This window comes from Lissotriton vulgaris, chromosome 6, assembly GCF_964263255.1.
Source record: "Lissotriton vulgaris chromosome 6, aLisVul1.2, whole genome shotgun sequence".
Classification (NCBI taxonomy): Eukaryota; Metazoa; Chordata; class Amphibia; order Caudata; family Salamandridae; genus Lissotriton; species Lissotriton vulgaris.
Genome location: NC_141694.1, coordinates 205,274,434 through 205,292,299, shown reverse-complemented (window position 1 = coordinate 205,292,299; position 17,866 = coordinate 205,274,434). Strand labels below are relative to the sequence as shown.

The 17,866-nt window shown below is 45.5% G+C and overlaps 1 protein-coding gene across 1 annotated transcript in view; it reads left to right on the top strand.

Moving 5' to 3' along the window:
- The window catches only part of LOC147707026 (uncharacterized), a 686,292-nt gene that overhangs the window by 489,963 nt on the left and 178,463 nt on the right, over window positions 1-17,866 (top strand). Inside the window, exon 15 of the mRNA XM_086925617.1 lies at window positions 15,786-15,956. Within this exon, the coding sequence (XP_086781743.1) occupies window positions 15,786-15,956 (171 nt within the window). The remainder of the gene's footprint in view (window positions 1-15,785; window positions 15,957-17,866) is intronic.

Here is a 17,866-nt window from a genome sequence, read left to right as displayed (position 1 = left end):
TTGTATTCCAACCCTAGAGCACGAGTCCTAAGTAACTGAGATCTCTCCGCGGCCTTCCCTATCTGGAGATGCACCCGTCAGGGATGCCCCCTTTCGCCTCTCTTATTTGCCCTAGCAATGGAGCTCCTGGCCTGTCTTGTACGTGCTGACCCCCTAATTTGCGGCTGGTCCTGGGATCCCCACCATATAGACAAAATTGCCCAATACGCAGACGATATCCTCCTTTTTTTGGCCAACCGGAGGGCTCTGGCCCACGCTGCCTGGCGGTACTCCGGGCCTTCGAGGGTGTCTCGGGCCTTCGGCTCAACCCGACGAAATCCACTTTGGTCCCCCTCCACTTGTTGAGGACCTGTTTTGACTGGCAATCGACTATCTCCCTGCAACACCAATCATTCAATTACTTGGGGATCTGGATATCCTTGCTCCCGGAGCTGGAATGGGCTCTTAATCTTACACAGCTAGTTACGAAGGCCAAGGCTGATCTCAAACGCTGGCAGTCTCTCCCACTCAACCCCCTCAGAAGAGTTTTTTTTTAAAAATGATGATCCTCCCCAGCGTTTTATATCTTCTCCAAAATATTACCGTTCATCTTCCGGCTGGTTGGTTGGTTTCACGAGTTTGATGGTATATTTACCTGGTTTTTATGGGGAGGTGGGAGGCCTCGTGTGGCCCTGGCTCGCTGCCAAATTCCTCCCTTTGATGGAGGTATGGGTGTGACCAACCTCCATCTATATTACCTGGCCACTAGACTCATTGTAGTGCATGATTGGTTCGCCGGTGGCTTGTCCGACCCGGCTTACCGCACCGCGCTTGGGACCATGGACTTTCCGCAGCTCCTGGCCTATATGTACGGGGACCCCATTTCACACGCCATCCCACCTGTCACTAAAGTGGTCCTAACGGCTTGGTGCTCTGCCCTACGCTACACGCAATGGGACAAGAAACTTACTCAACACACCCCTCTGTGGTACAGCACCTGGCTCCACGAGGCATCGACCCTTTAGGGTTTTTGGCAGTGGGATCGGATTGGGATTTCACTCCTTAGGGATGTCCGGGTGGGAGACCACATAATAACGTTTTTTGACCTGCAGCACTGTCATTCCCTTCACTCCTCCCAATGGGGGGGCAGATGAGGCCATAGCCCACAATCTGCCCCCCCGGGGGGCAGAAAGCCCTCCAGGTTTCTTTTTACTTTGAATTAGGGGTGGGGGCTACCCAATATGAGCATGGCAATGACCCAACCCCTGCCGTCAAAGTACAGTCTTTATGCCCCTCAGGGGTGCAGAAAGCGTACTAGGAACCAGGGATGTATTTCAAATGTAAATTAGGGGTGGGGCCTGCCCAATATGGGCAGGGCAATGCCCCCACCCCTGCCGCATAATTACAGGGGGCAGAACGCCCACTAGACACCAAGGTTTTTCCCAGATGAATTTAGTGGTGAGTGTTTGCTCAAGACGGATATGCCAATGCCCCCACCCGTCCCACCCTGCAAAATCCCAGTCTTTCTGCACCCCTGGGGCAGTAGCTCCCAATCTTCCCCTCCCCGAGGTGGGAATAGGCACCCTCTCTTTATTTATTAGTTAATTAAAACTGCCACATACAAACATCTCGTCAATAAAAGTTTTAAAAGCACATTATAATAGGACTTGTGAAAATTGCAAGTTGGATGCAGGAGTATTTTCTTAAGCTAAACGGTGACAAGACCGAAGTAATGATCCCAGGTAAAGATAAGGAACTATGGGGCCCCCAACATTGGCCACAAGAAATGGGCCTTCTTCCGGTTCCGGTAATGCAGGCCCGTAACCTAGGTATCATTGTGGACGACTCCCTTAATATGCACCAACAAGCAGTGAATACATCTGCCACCTGCTTTGCAATTTTAAAATGGCTTAAGAAGATCTGCTGGATGTTGCCAGAATCTACAAAGAAAACGGTAATCAATGCTTTGATCACATCTAGGCTTGATTACGGCAATATATTATACTTAGGGGCAAAGAAGGAAACGGTTCGCAGACTGCAGACAGTCCAAAACGCGGCTGCCAGACTGTTATGCAAAATCCCGTATACGACATCGACCTCTAAGTACATTCGCGATCTACACTGGCTTAAAGTGGAGAATCGGATTAAATTTAAATCTCTCTGCTTTATGCACAACATCTCCACTAAAACTGCCCCAAAATACTTGCAAAGTCTAGTGCATTCTTACCATCCTTCCCGAGCCCTCCGGTCTGCCTTAGATAAGCATTTTGTAATTCCCAGAATCAAACTGTCAAGAGTGGGTGGAAAATCTTTTTGGCTTCTTGGACCCACACTGTGGAATGCGATGCCACTCTCTGTACGAAATGAGGCTAGCTACATGAAGTTCAGGAAAGCCCTAAAGACCTGGCTGTTTAACATCTGAAACATGCCCAGCTAGAAACAAACCAATGAATCAGTAGCCCCGGGAAACCCTTTGTGGGGTAGCTGTTGCGCGATACAAATGAAATAAATAAATAAATTAATTAATTATAAAAGCAAGCAATCAAGATTAATGACAATTCCTAAGCAGCATTTCTGGGTAATGGCAAGAATGTCAAATGTAACCATTTAGAGCCAGAAGAAAAGTGTGAAGTGTAAAAAGCAATATCAGAAAGTCCCAGAGTTTGTTGCAGCTGCCAGTACATTACTTTCACCAAAGTCCTTTTGTACAGTGGCAATGTAGAAACCGACTTGAGAATGTTTAAACAGCTCTTAGTGGGTTATCTCTGTAAATGTGTTATTCGGCCCTGCAAGGTGATCCGATTTGACCCCCTGGACGCCGCCTCATGTTCTTTAGCTGTATCTTAGTACTGAGCTGTGTGCAATGTCATTAAAATAATGTTAATAAACTTCCCAGCCCTTGCAAGAACTTGAGCGGAGTTGTTGCTAAAACACAAGTCAGATGCTTCCCTGCAGTGCCTCAGCAACTTGTCCTGATAGACTGGGAACAGTAGCCGACAACGGTCGTGAGCGAGGCGGGGACAGCAATATAGCAAGCCGAGACTCATCTGGGTAATTACAAAGCCTACACGATAGCTGTCCATTCCTCTGAGCCCAAAGCAGATTAAAGTTGTAGATTGGAAGGGCTAAAAGCCTCATATAGATAATTTTATTGCGAGTCTGTGTTTGAAGGGAGTAGTTGAAGTATGGTTGATGTTTCCCTTTGATGTACAAGACATCCAGGGCGTCAAGAATGGGGGGCAGATTTACAATTACTGGCTCATCCCTGCATATCGGCAAGGATCTTCCAGTAATTGTGTGCCGCAGCTCCGCTACCCTTGATGCGCCGCATTTATAATGCGGCACACCATGGGGCAAAAATGGCACAGATGCGTCACGCATCTGTGCCGTAATAGGGGCGCATTGCTGGAGTTGTGTCGCAAGCGTGACGCAGCTCCAGCAATGATCCCCATGTGCACAATGCTGCGTCAATCCTTACGCCTACTTTAAGCTGGCGCAGGGTTTTGACGCAGCATGGGCCCTAAAGTGACTGAGTAAAATCTTGTAGATTTCACTCAGCCACTTTTAGGAGGCGTTTCTGCGCTGGATCGCCTCCCCCTGCGATGGTACGCCTCTTCTGACGCAGGGCTTTACAACGTGACGCACCTGGGAGATACGTCAAGTTGTAAATACCCCGCACTATGGTGCATCTTTTGCACCACCATTGAGTCACAAAAGTGACACAACGGCTGACTAAAAGCGGCGCATGGGGCTTGTAAATCTGCCCATGGGTTTTTAGAAAGCCGAGCAATGTCTCTCTCAAATGACACTAAGATAATTTGGCCTTTTATGGGTTTTTTCCACGTTGACAGAGGAATGGCTGGATTTGAGAGATTTGTGATTTCGATCTTCAATGTGGAAATGGCCAAATGCAGCTGACTGTACCAGGGGGAGAGTTTGCCCATGAATATGAATTGAAGTTGTTCTTTCGAGGATTGAGCTGAGGCACACAGGGTGTGGATGTAAAATTTCATTAAATTGCCAAAGCAGTGAAGGTCTACACTTGCCCGGCCAAACTCGGGCCTCAGCCTGGTCCTCCTTGCATGCTGTGGAATGGAAAATATTTTCTTATAGGCCATTATTTGATAGTTCGCAAGAAATAGGTCAATTTTACCTGGAAAAGCCAGGTGGCCATAAGATAGTGCTGGAAGCAATTTGGCAGGTAAGACCCTTAAAATTGGTTTGACGAAGGGGCTGTGCAGCTGCCGTTACAGGCGCCTCAGGCTGTGTATAACCCCAGCTTCCTTGGACCAAAGGTGTTTAAGGTGGAACACTTGATTTGCCCTTTCATTAAACCAGACTCCCAAATAATTGTAGCTGGTGCAGGTGGTTATTTGTGATCCACCAACTCTCCAAGTAAAGACTTTGTTTCTTTGACATTTCCCAAAAATCATGACTTTAGTTTTTGACTCATTCATCAGGAGTTTGTTCCTTATGTTGTACATGTTAAGGGCAGTGAGCGCTCTTTGTAGACCTGTTCTTGTATGGTCCATGATGACAATGTCATCAGCGTATTGCATAATTTGGAGCCGCTCGTTGCCTAGTTTTGGGGCAACCAAGGTTGCACCAATCAGTGCTTTGGGTAAGTCGGCAGCATAGAGATTAAAAAGTAGCAGGGCTAATACGCAGCTTTGTTTTAATCAATTTTCTGTTAGGATTTTTGCAGATACTGTTGTGGCACTGGTTTTAATCCTCACCCAAGTCTTCTGATGTAGTGACATCAGTGCAGAGAGAAGAGTGGAGGGTATCCCCTAAGAATTTAGCTTACTCCATAGCACTCCTCGTTGGACTCTATTGAATGCCGCACTGAAGTCCACAAAACAGCAGAATAAGGGTGGATTGTTGGCCAGAGTAGCCTTCCAGGACAAATAGGCCAGCACAGTTATATTCCCTGTTGTAGAGCAGCCTGATCGGAAGCCTGACTGGGTGCAAGGGAGAATGCTATTTTCTGTGACCCAATTTTCTAATTCAGTCAGCAGGACACGAGCATAAGCCTTGGCTTCAATATCCAATAACGATATTAATCTGTAAATGGCCGGGTTTAATCAGTTGCCCTTTTTGTAAATTGGGTGTAATATTGAGCCCTGCCTAGTAGATGGAATTGCGGCCGTAAGAAAGGCTTGATTAAAAAGCGGCGTGAGAAGTTCTGCCCAAAAGGATCGGTTTGATTTAAAGACTGCAGCAGGTATTCCATTGGGCCCTGGTGGGCCATCGTTCCTCATGCGACTAATGATTTTGATTATTTCAGCTTCTGGAATGTCTGGGGCCTGGATGTTTTCGTGATTTAATGTCTGGGATGATTGGAAGACTAGCAGCTCTCCTCTCCCGCCGCTGTAGAGCTGTATAATATGATTCACCCAGATATTCTCGGGTACCCAATTCTCCTTAGACTGGCCATTGTTACTGAGTTGATTTACGTTTTTCCAAAATGAAGCTGCATTTTTTTCCTTAAGAAGGGATAACATTTTTTAGCCAAGCATCTTCTATTCGTTTAGTACGTTTCTCCCATGCATGTTTCTTATAGGCAGCTCGAAGAGATCCGGTGGCAGCACCCTGCAATGCTTTTGAGAGAGAGATGATTCTCTGCAACAGTTAAAAACTGTGGATTCAAGGTGTTGTCTAAGGAGGCAATTGTTCTTTAAAACACAGTGGACTGAAAGAGGAAATGTGAATTTCAGTACCCGCTGAACCATGAGGAGGTTTTAAAAAGAGCAAAGGAGACGGACAAGTGATTTCCATGACCCATTTAACTAAAGAATGGGTGGGGACAGAGAAATGTCCCTGTACTGGTAGAGAGCAAAGCAAATTCCAGGACCCGCTAAGCCAAGAGATGGGTGGGGACAGGAAGATGTCCCTGGACTGGTAGAGAACAAAGCAAACTCCAGGACCCGCTATGCCAAGAGTTGGGTGGGGACAAGAAGTTGTCCCTGGGCTGGTAGAGAGTGAAGCAAATTCCAGGACCCAACCGAGAGATGGGTGGGGACGAGAAATGTCCCTGGACTGGTGGAGAACATGGAAGATTCCAGGACCCTTTAAATCAAGAGATGGGTGGAGACAGAAGAGTCTCTGGACTGGAAAGTACCGGGAGAGGACATAGGATGTCCCAGGACCGGGGTAGGAGTACCGGGAGTGGACAGACGTCGTCCCAGGACCGGTGGTGGACAAGACTCCCACAACCTGTACCAGGAGAGAATGAAGTGAGGTTCAACACCGGCAGGGTTCATGACCGTGGTTCATGAAGCTCTAGAGTCTGTGTAATGAAATTTTAAGGATTTTGGAAGCCTAAAAACAATCTAAGGCTCTTAACCCAAAGGATAGACCCAGAACCTGCACACCTGGTTCTGATCCAACTTTTTGGTCTGAAAGAAGTCAAGATCCATATTTTCTTCGGGGGTATCCTTCCAGAACTGTTGTATTTTCTATGCAGCTAATATCTGCGATGGACAATTTTTGTTTGAGAAAGTGAACTTTCTTTTTCTGTCTTTGGTGGCCACATTGATGGAAAATAGAGAGTGGTCTGACTCTTCATTTTTGTCTCTTAAGGGGGGAAGGTGGTCGTAGTGATCTTCTTCTTATTTCACTTCTTGATCCTGATTCTTCTCTCCTTGTTCTGGAAGTTCTTGAGGTCTTTGACCTCCTTAGTGTTATACGTTTTCTTTTCTGTTTTCCATGCTTTATCTTCTTACGTGTTTGACGTTTTCATATTTGTTGTTTGTAGGGGGGAAGATATGTTGTACATTCTTACATTGCTTCTTAGCTTCCTTAGTCCTTTCTCTGTGTTTCTGTCTTCTTACATAGCGGTATTCTATCTGTAGTGTTGGGGATTCTACTACTGGCAGTTGGTCTGGTCAGCTGTGGGGAACTACTGCTCTGTGTCTTAACTTATTCTTAGTAACTTAATAAACACAACCTAACTACCAGAAGACGTGTCCTGCTGCCCACTTAATTCTATTTACAACAGCTTTGTCCCCTCTTTGTTTTGCTTTTGGGGCCTTCTGAGTGTTCTGTTTGCTTTCCAGAATTTCCTTATTCTGATGCCAATTTAGCTGGGTTAGACCCTGCTTTTGACAAGCGACTGATGTTCCACCTAGCGCCAGATGCAGATCCGTGAGGAGGATGGGCCAGAAGTCTAGCAGGGCCTGCGGGTTAAATTAAGTATTTAATTGTTTATTTTTTGTTGTCCATACGAATTTAGTGCCAAGGTTAAGGGTCCATTTTATCCTGCTGGGAACTTTGTCACATTCTTCCCCCATAGGTTCTCCTACGGTCGTATACTTGCAAGATGAAATGATGGAAAAGGGCCTGTGGTCACTCTTGGCTCGGTTGTCTATATCAAAGTCATTCAAGTGAAAAGCTAGTGTACTGCCAACAAATATATAGTCTATTGTGGAGATGTTTCTATATGTTGAGAGCAGGCTCATGACTGAACATTTGCTTTCTTAAGATTGTAGGCAGATGATATGGAGCAGGAGTCAAATAAAACTTGCACTGCAGCGACCTCTTTACATTGTATGTTATCCTTTCCTGTCTTATCAAGTGATCTATTATTGAAGTCCCCAACTATAAGGGGATTGTGGTAGGGATATTTAATCAGAAGATCTCTAATAATGGCAGCCCAATCATCAAGTGCTTGGTTTCTCTGGTGCAGAGCTGGATTAACAAAGCAGTTGAATAATAGCAGTCGGAGCTGTTTATTTTGGTTCTTTATTCCATTGATAATTAAAGCTTGAATTCCAGGTGACAGGAGTGTGAGTTTGGTGACCTCCAACCTTCGGGAGTGCTTGATGCATACAGACAGGCCGCCCATTGACTGCCCAAAGATATTACGTCTTGAAGCCGGGACATGGATTTCGAAGTACCCGGGGAGAGTTGTAGTAGATGTTGCCAATGTCTCCTGGAAGCAAATTATATCACTGCTTTGTAGATACTCTACAGCAGATTCATTCTTGACCAGTTTCTGAAGGCCAGCCACATTCCAAGAGATAATCGTTAGGTAGTTATTTTACTCATTCGATGTTGAGGATGTGTTGCCTCTGAGGAGCTTATATATGCCATGGAGCCAAGTGATGGCCGTACTGGACCTGAGGTCCAGGTTGGTTGTTGGTGTCCTGTTTGCTTGAGAAGACTCTTCTTTGATTTGTGGATTAGGTGATCCTCAAAAGTTTGTGTTGAGAAAGTATACTAGAGGGATTGTTGCCTAGACGAGTGCCATGAGCACATTTTAAGATGGAATAGGTTAATATATTTATGGGTTTGATGTCTAAGACTTAAGGATATCTATCTTGAGGTAAATGCTTAACTTCAATGCCCCAGTCCAGAATAGGCACCCTAGACGCCAGGGATTATTTTACTTATAGGCCCGAGGGGGGGGCTGGCTAGATTGGGCATGCAAATGTCCCCACCCTACCCCCCAAAGAAAACAAAATACTTTATGCCCCCCCACAAGTCAGATGGGGCAATAGCCTCTGATCTACCACCCTGGTGGCCAAAGTCCACTAGGCGCCATGGACTTGTTTTATATAGGGTAGGAGTGGGGGGCTGCCCAGACAGGGCATGTCAATGCCCCCCCCCCAAGAAAATGCTGCAGTCCTTCTGCACCCCGAGGGAGATGAGGCAATCGCACCTTATCTGCCCCCCGGGTGGGAGAAAGCCCATTAGCCACCAGAGATGTTTTCTTTCTTCAAAGTTCAGGGTGGGGGCTACCCAGAATGGGCATGTAAATGACCACACCCCCAAAGATTATGCCATAGTCTCTCTGCCAGGAGCCAGATGGGAGCAGTAGCCACCGATTTCCCTCCTCCTCAAGGGGGCAGAAAGACCACCAGGCATCGACTTTTTCAGAATGTGCCTACCTGAGGATTTTGGCTCCTAGCGCAGCCGGCACCTAGGGAAACATAGTAAACCTATACATTTTTTTAAACTAGACATGCAGGGGAACACAGGATGGGGTTACTTGTCTGGCTCCCACCAGGTTCTGCTACCCAAAATCCCTTGCAAACCTAAAACTTTGTAAAAAAAGACACACTTTCCTTACATTTTATGTGATGGAAACTTCTTGAATCTGCATGGATCCACAAATTCCACCCACCCCACATTGTACAAAGTCTTCCGATAAAAATAGTACGTCACTTGTGTGGGTAGACCTAGTGGCCGCGACAGGAAATGACCCAAAACACAATGGGGACCAGACACATTTTCACATTGAAAACTGACCCTTTTTTTGCAAAGTGCCTAGCTGTAGATTTCGAACCTTAGATCTGCTGGCACCTCGGGAAACCTAGAAAACCTTTACATTTTTTAAAACTAGACACCCAGGGGGCTCCCACCAGATTCTGTTACCCAGAATCCCCTGCAAACTTCAAACTTTGTCAACAAAAAAACAACTTTTGCTCACATTTCTGTGGTGGAAAGTTCTGGAATCTGCATGGATCAACAAAATTCCACCCACCCCACAATCCCCAAAGTCTTCGGAGAAAAAAGGCACTTGTGTGGGTAGACATAGTGTCCACGACAGGAAAAAAACGAAAACGCAATGTTGACACGCCAGATTTTCACAGTGAAAACTGACCCTTTTTTTGCACAGTGCTTAGCTGTAGCTTTTGAACCCTCGATTCGCTGGGACCTTGGGAAACCTAGCAAATCTATATATTTCTTTAAAACTAGACACCCCGGGGATCCAGGATGGGGTGACTTTTCTGACTACCCATAATCCCTTGCAAACCTCAAAATTTGTAAAATACAACAACACATTTTTCTCACATTTTTGTGGTGGAAAGTTCTGGAATCTGCGTGGATCCACAAAATTCCACCCACCCTACATTCCCCAAAGTCTTCCCAAAAAAATGGTACCTCACTTGTGTGGGTTGCCTAGTGCCCGCACCAGGAAAGGGCCCAAAATGCAACGTGGACACACCACATTTTGACAGTGAATACAGACCCTTTTTTTGCAAAGTGCCGAGCTGTAGATTTTGAACACTAGCTCAGCAGGTTGTTGGGGAAACCTAGCAAACCAATATGTTTTTTAAAACTAGACGCCCAGGGGAATCTAGGATGGGGTGGCTTGTCTGGATATCACCAGGTTATGTTACCCAGAATCCCTTGCAAACCTAAAACTTTTTTTTAAAAAAACCTTTTTCCTCACATTTCTGTGTTGGAAAGTTCTGGAATCTGCGTGGATCCACAACTTTCCTACCACCCAGTGATCCCCCAGGTCTTGCAATAAAAATGGTACTTCACTCACATGGGTGGATCAAGTACCCGCAACAGGCAAGGGCCCAAAACTTTTTGAGGAGACATCAAAATTACCTCTCACAAAGCAACCCTGTTTTACAATGGGGGTCACCTGGGTTTTTGGCCCCAAGGTCGGCAGCCATCTTGGGAAACTACCAAACCCACACATTTCTGAAAACTAGACACCAGGGGGAGTACTGCGAGGTATGGCTTGCATGGAACCCCCAACTTTTTCCTACCCAGAATCCACTGCAAACCTCAAGTACAGCTGGAAAAAACTAATTTTCCGCATATTTTTGTGGAATCACAGTACCGGCACAAATGTCCTACCCCACAACATTCTCCTCAGTCTCCTGAGTAAAATTATACCTCACTTGTGGGGGGAGGAGGAACAAGGGCCTGCGACTGGGAGAATCCCAAAACATAGGGAATAAGGGTACAGCACCGAGAATTCTAAGCTCTACATTTTTTTTTTAAATACGTTTTTAGCTAATTCTGCATTGGACACCCACACAAGTGAGGTATCAAGTTACTATTCCACCTCTAACTTGGTAGTAAGTAACTTTTCAAAGTTTGCAATGTGGAATAACGGTTAGAAGCCATTGCTACACTGGAATCCATTTGGTATTTGGAATGAACTCTAGGGGCCCGATGTAGGTAAATCTACATTTACCACTTCATAAATACCGAATCATACCGAATCGGTATTTATGAAGTGGTAAATTAGAGGGGGGGAGATGTAGGTATATCAGATTCGGTAAATACAGAATCTGTAAGATTCGGTATTTACCGATTCTGTAAATACCGATTCGGTATCCTCCATTGCTTCCTATGGGCCTTGAAGCCCATAGGAATCAATGGGCATTACCGAATCGGTAATTACCGATTCGGTAATTACCGATTTGTGCAAGGGTGCAGGGGGTGTCACTTTGACACCCTCCAGCACCCCAAAAAAAGGCATGTGAGCCATGTGGCACACAGACATGCCCTAAGGGCATGTCTGTCTGTCACATGGCATAGGTGTGCATGCACACATGTGCATGCACACCTTGATTCGGTATTTTAACACCCAATTGGATTGGGTGTTAAAATACCGAATCTGAAGGGCCTGTGGGACTGAAAGTAGTCCCACCTACATCACAAATTTAAAAAATCGGTAAAATTACCGATTCGGTATTTTTGCGATTCGGTAATTTTACCGAATCGGTAAAATACCGAATCGGACAAAAAAAGGTCCCCTACATCTCAGTAGGCCAAATACCGGTCGGAAACGGCCGAAATCGGCCGTTTCCGACCGGTATTTGGTACCTACATCGGGCCCTCAGAACCTTGCCTTCCAAAAATTAAATCAGTACCTTTTCTTAACACATTTTACGATTCAGAAAAAAGTTGTCCAAATCGTAAAATGTGCTTAGTGCATCAAAAAAATAATTCCCTCTAATTGAATGAATCTTTGGGTTTGTGGCCAGTAAAAAGCTTGCTACATCTTGCCCCTCAGTGGCTAAAATATGAATAGGTTCATGAAGGATATTTGTTGATGCTGAAACTGAAAAGAAGGGCAATGTTTAAAGTCAAGTGCTGAAAATCCCCTAAGCCACGCTAAGTGATGATGTCTGCAGATTGTGGATACCAAATAGCACAAGATTACAGGATGCAAATTCAGAGTTGGCTGAGTGAGGGAAGGGCATTGCAGCACCGACTAAGGTGATGAGGTGTGTTTCAATTTTTTTTATTGAGATTGATTTATCCTGATCTACAGCTTCCATAACCCACGCAACACAGGAGAGCCTGCTCTCATCTTTTGTAGCTCCCGTTATAAATATTTCTCCCCACTGGTGGAGACAATTCACAACATCTTATCACAGCAGACTAAACTACTCACTTGAGAGCGCTGAAAATTTCCGTTTTTCAGGCAAATGAAGTAGTGGTAACCAGTGGCATAGCAAGGGGAGGGGGCATGGGAAGGACACAAAGGCATCGCCAGCACCTCCACCTCCCCACCCCCTCCCCCAACATGTGGCCGCCGCATGGCAGAAAAAGGAGGGGACTGCCTAAGGTCTAACTCAGCAGTCTTCAATCTGTGGGGCGCGACCCCCAGGGGGGTCGTGGAGTCCTGGGAAGGGGGTCGCAGTGTGCAGTTCCTGGCTGATCGAGGGTGCTCACGGTGGAGGCCTGATTCACACCGAGGTGTGAAAAACATCAACGCCTCATTAACAAGTAAAAGGTCTTTTAAAGACCTGTCAAGTACTTGGGTGTGACTGTGTGTGTGTCCCTGAAGCTGTTACAGTCGGGGTCACATACACGAGCTGGGGAAGGGGGCTGGAGGGTGGGGTCTGGGGGGGGGGGGCTGTAGTGTAGCCCTTTGAGTTCAATGGATGTTGCGCACCTGGAGCTGTGGGTCCCGTTACACGTCCCCCGCCCCCAGCAGGGAGGCACAGAGATGCCCTCCCATGAGTGGGAAAAAAGAATGAAGACGACGCAGAGAGATACTGATCTCCCCCCCCCACCCCCCTCCCCCCTCCATGAGAGAGGCACAGAAAAGGTGGGTGGATGAATGATGGGTGAATGGATGGATGAAAGGCTGAAGGATGGATGGATGTGTGAAAAGGTAGGTGGATGAATAATGAGTGGATAGATGAATGAAAGGGTGGATGGATGAAGGATAGATTGGTGAATGATGGATGTATGGATGGAAGGATGAAAGGGTAGATGGATAAAGGATAGATTGGTGAAGGATAGATGTATGGATGGAAGAATGAAAGGGTGGACGGATGAATGGATGGATGAAAGGGTGGATGGATGAATGATGGATGGATGTGTAAAAAGATGGGTGGATGAATGAAGGGTGAATGGATGGATGAAAGGGTGGATGGATGGATGATGGATTTATGGATGGAAGGATGAAAGGGTGGATGGATGAAGCATAGGTTGGTGAAGGATAGATGTATGGATGGAAGAATGAAAGGGTGGATGGATGAAGGATGGATGGATGAAAGGGTGGATGGATGAAAGGGTGGATGGATAAATGATGGATGGATGGATGGATGGGAGGATGAAAGGGTGGATGGATGAAGGATGGATGGATGTATGGATGGGAGGATGAAAGGGTGGATGGATGAAGGATGGATGTATGTATGGGAGGATGAAAGGGTGGATGGATGTATGGATGGATACAAGGCTGCATGGATGAATGATGCATGGATGGATGTGTGAAAAGGTGGGGGGGATGAATGATGGGTGGATAGATTAAAGGGTGGGTGCGTGGATGTATGGATGAAAGGGTGGATGGATGGGAGGATGAAAGGGGGATGGATGAAGTATGGATGTATGGATGGGAGGATTAATAGGGGGATGGATGAAGGATGGATGTATGGATGGGAGGATGAAAGGGTGGATGGATGTATGAATGGATAAAAGGTTGCATGGATGGATGAATGATGGATGGATGTGTGGAAAGGTGGGTGGAAGGAAGGGTAGATGGGTAAAGGATGGGTGAATGGATGGATGATGAATGTATGGACGGATGTGTGAAAAGGTGGGTGGATGAATGATGAGTGGATGGATGAATGAAAGGGTGGATGGATGAATGATAGATGTATGGATGGAAGGATGAAAGGGCGGATGGATGAAGGATAGATTGGTGAAGGATAGATGTATGGATGGAAGAATGAAAGGGTGGACAGATAAGGATGGATGGATGAACGGGTGGATGGATGGATGGATGTGTGAAAAGGTGGGGGGATGAATGATGGGTAGATGGATGATGGGTAGATGGATGGATGAAAGGCTGGATGGATGGATGGATGGATGAAAGGGTGGATGGATAGGTGAAGGATGGATGGATGTATGGGTGGGAGGATGAAAGGGTGGGTGGACGAAGGATGGGAAGATGAAAGGGTGGATGGATGTATGAATGGATAAAAGGTTGCATGGATGAATGATAGATGGATGTGTGAAAAGGTGGGTGGATGAATGATGGGTGGATGGAAGGAAGGGTGGATGGGTAAAGGATTGGTGAATGGATGGATGATGGATGTATGGATGGATGTGTGAAAAGGTGGGTGGATGGATGAATGAAAGGGTGGATGGATGAATGATAGATGTATGGATGGAAGGATGAAAGGGTGGATAGCTGAAGGATAGATTGGTGAAGGATAGATGTATGGATGGAAGAATGAAAGGGTGGACAGATAAGGATGGATGAATGAAAGGGTGGATGGATGAATGATGGATGGATGGATGTGTGAAAAGGTGGGGGGATGAATGATGGGTGGATGGATGAAATGGTGGGTGGATGGATGAAAGGGTGGATAGGTGAAGGATGGGAAGATGAAAGGGTGGATGGGTAAAGGATGGATGTATGGAAGGATGAAAGGGTGGATGGATGAAGGATGGATGTATGGATGGATGGAAGGATGAAACGGTGGATGGATGGATGTGTGAAAGTGTGGGTGGATGAATGATGGAGGGATGTGATGAGGTCTAACAGGCGCATTTATGGTTGTCAAAAGTTGATGATGAGGAGTACCAGTTTCTAGAAACTTTTGTCGGAAGGGGGTCCTTACGCCTAAAAAGGTTTTACAAGGGGGTCTCGGCATCAAAAAGTTTGAAGACCTCTGGTCTAACTAGTCCACTGTCCATAGCCATACAAAGGAAGGTGAATTTACTAACACTAAACTACTGGTTTAGTGCTGCCCCGCAGCATAGCTACCCATTTCTAAATGGTAATAAAATGTGTTTATCCTGCTTGAAAGAAAAGTTTGTGAAAAATAGTATTTCTTTCTACAGTGAAATCAAGAGCTCTCTTGCCTGTAAATCTTGGAGTTCGAAGCATTCATGATGCAGTGTATTATGGGCTTGTAGATGATTTGTAGATGCAGACATGAGTGTCCTTCTCTGGCCATTATGAGTTAGCTGCTTCGATTGTTCAGTGGCTCAGTGCTCCTTCAACAGACGTGGGCTAGAAGGGATTCGCAGATTTAAAAATTGGTGGAGAGAGTCAGCATATGGCCTTAGCATGGCTGATAAAAAGAGTTTTATTAATTTCGAAAATCGTTTTGGTTTTATTTACAGATGTAAAGGCAAAAATTGTGTTAACCGGAACAATACAAAAATAAAATGATTAAAATGTTAGCCATTTTAATAAGCACCTTCTTATTTAAATTAAATGTAGATGGATTATTTCCATGGTGGCTGTAAAAAAAGAAGACATTTTTCCGATATAATGTTGCACGTTTTGTTTAATGTTTTGTGGGTTGGCATCCCTCTGTAGATAACCCTCGTTTTATAGGTCAGATAGGCGTTTAGATAAATATTTATCTGAAAGCCTACCACACCTATACAACGATTTAGTTATAGAAAGCATTTGGCGAATTTATATTTGACTTGTAAATGTTTTAATGCGATTAGTAACGGTGAATAATAGAGTAAACGGCCTAAAAGATCATTTTAAGCAAGTGTGGCAATGTTAGCGTTTTTGATACTCTAATTGTATGCTGGAATTGTTACTGATAACACCATTCTATTCTGTTTTTTAGGAATTGCAGGCAAAGCCGCCATCTGAAATACCAGTTTTTCTTGACAATCTCAGTGCTAATGTAACTGCAGAAGAAACAACCATAAATACATTTGCAACTGTGAATGCAGTAGTTGACATTTTGAAAACTCTTTCAGAAGTTACCGAAGATGTAACTAGCATCATGATGCAAGTAAGCTACCACCCCTGAGGCTTTGAAAGGCCTCGCTTTGATAATGGGTTGAGAACCAGCCTGCGATTTGCTAACTATCTCCCAATACAACTAACATCTAACCCTTTCTAGGGGGCGGGCGCGGCGCTCCCGCGCTGGTGACAGTATCGCTCAGTCATGCCCCTCGGGTGGGCTGTGCTTGTGACGGAGCGGTTCCGTCACGGCCCCGCCCGTTCAATATAACGCGCCGCGCAGGCGGGAAATCAGTGCCTCGCCTGTGCGGCGAGCGGGCTGTGACGGAACCACTTCGTCACCAGCACAGCCCACCCGAGGGGCGTGACGGAGCGGTTCCGTCACTAGCGTGGGAGGGGTTAAAATGCAGTTCTATATTGTTTTTTTTTTATACATACAGGGGCTTATTTACAAGCCTGTACCCCACTTTTCCCATGTTAAAAATGATGCAAAAGTGGCGCAAGCGGTTTGCAGAGCCTCAACACCTTCCAAAGTCAGAACTGCAAAGGTGAAGAGATAAAGGAGGAGAGAGGAATATGAAGAGAGAGTGAGGAGGCTTGAAAAGGAGTTATCAACACAAAAAAGTTGCAGATTTACTGCTTTTTTTAAATCAGTGAAAAACGCTAACTCATCACTGAACGCAATGGTTAATTTAAGAGAAGTGCAGATATCAAAGTGTTGTGTCTTGTGTATTAGTCTTGTGTGCTGTTTGTGTTTTGTGCCAATGGTTTTGTACTCCTGCCAGATTCTTGTTCGAGGTGTCACGTGTTTTGGATGCATATGAGAGATGTAGAAACAGTTTGAAAAGTAGAGAAAATAAAGTGACTGTAAAATGCGAGTCCAGAATATTAACAAGAGTTGGAGTTACTTTTCCTGTTGACTTTATTTAGTACAAACATTTTCTTAGAAATGTCGGGGATGTTGAATCCTTAGACTGCAGGGGCATAAAGTAGGTCCCTGCAGCCCCTGCTTGTAGGGGGCTTGGGTTGGTCCCAGCCCATCAGAGAGACACTAACCTTTCCGGTGAGGCCAACCATTCTGAGGCCAATGAATATCTGTGAGATATGGGAGACTCCGGAGCCCCTAAACATTCTTCAGGGGGGCTCCATCATTTTGCGTGACTCCACTGTTAGGCGGCCTTGTTTTGATTCCACCGCATTCCCATTTTTTCCACCACCCTACACTTTCTTCCTCCTTATCTCACTCCCACAGGCTCTTTTTCATCCTTGATTTCGCCCATTGTCTCTAATTCCGACCTTTCTCTTCCTCCTTTCGCTCTGCCTTCTTCTTGCTTGCTCTGGGCCAGAGTCTGAAGATTATTTTACCTTTACTATTCTCAGGTATGCCTCTCAGACAAGTTCTGTGCTTGCTCCTGAGATCTTTTTCTAACTATCAGTTCAAAGGTTTGAGTTCCCCATAAAAGGCCTAGGCCTCAATTCCTTGTTCTTTGCTGTCAAGGACTTCCCCCATCGCTTCCTCTTTTCTCTGTTACTGGGCCAATATGCATTTATATATTTATTGTACCAGTAACCCTCATGCCCCTCTCAGCTTGCCATGTTCGCTGTACCTGTTCATTGTCACCATGTCCTGTTCTGCCAGGTGTTTTGAGGCAACTTTGCTATGTTTTTGCAAGCCTACCAACAAATACATCCCAGTTTATTTTTTTTTTATAAACCCTCAGGAAATTGCATGCTTGGCCAACCTCCCAACCTGAGGCTGGGAATCTGGTAGACTCTAACCCACAAACCCCCAACACATTACTTGAAGATGGTGATTAAGAGTAACATTCCACCCTGTGAGAATACAGGATTGTTCGTATTAGTGAATGTTGAGCCTCTATGCTCATGGATGATCTACTCACAAACTACATTTTGTAGTATGTTGCAGCTCAAATCTGGAGCACGTTTAGCAGCACAAAT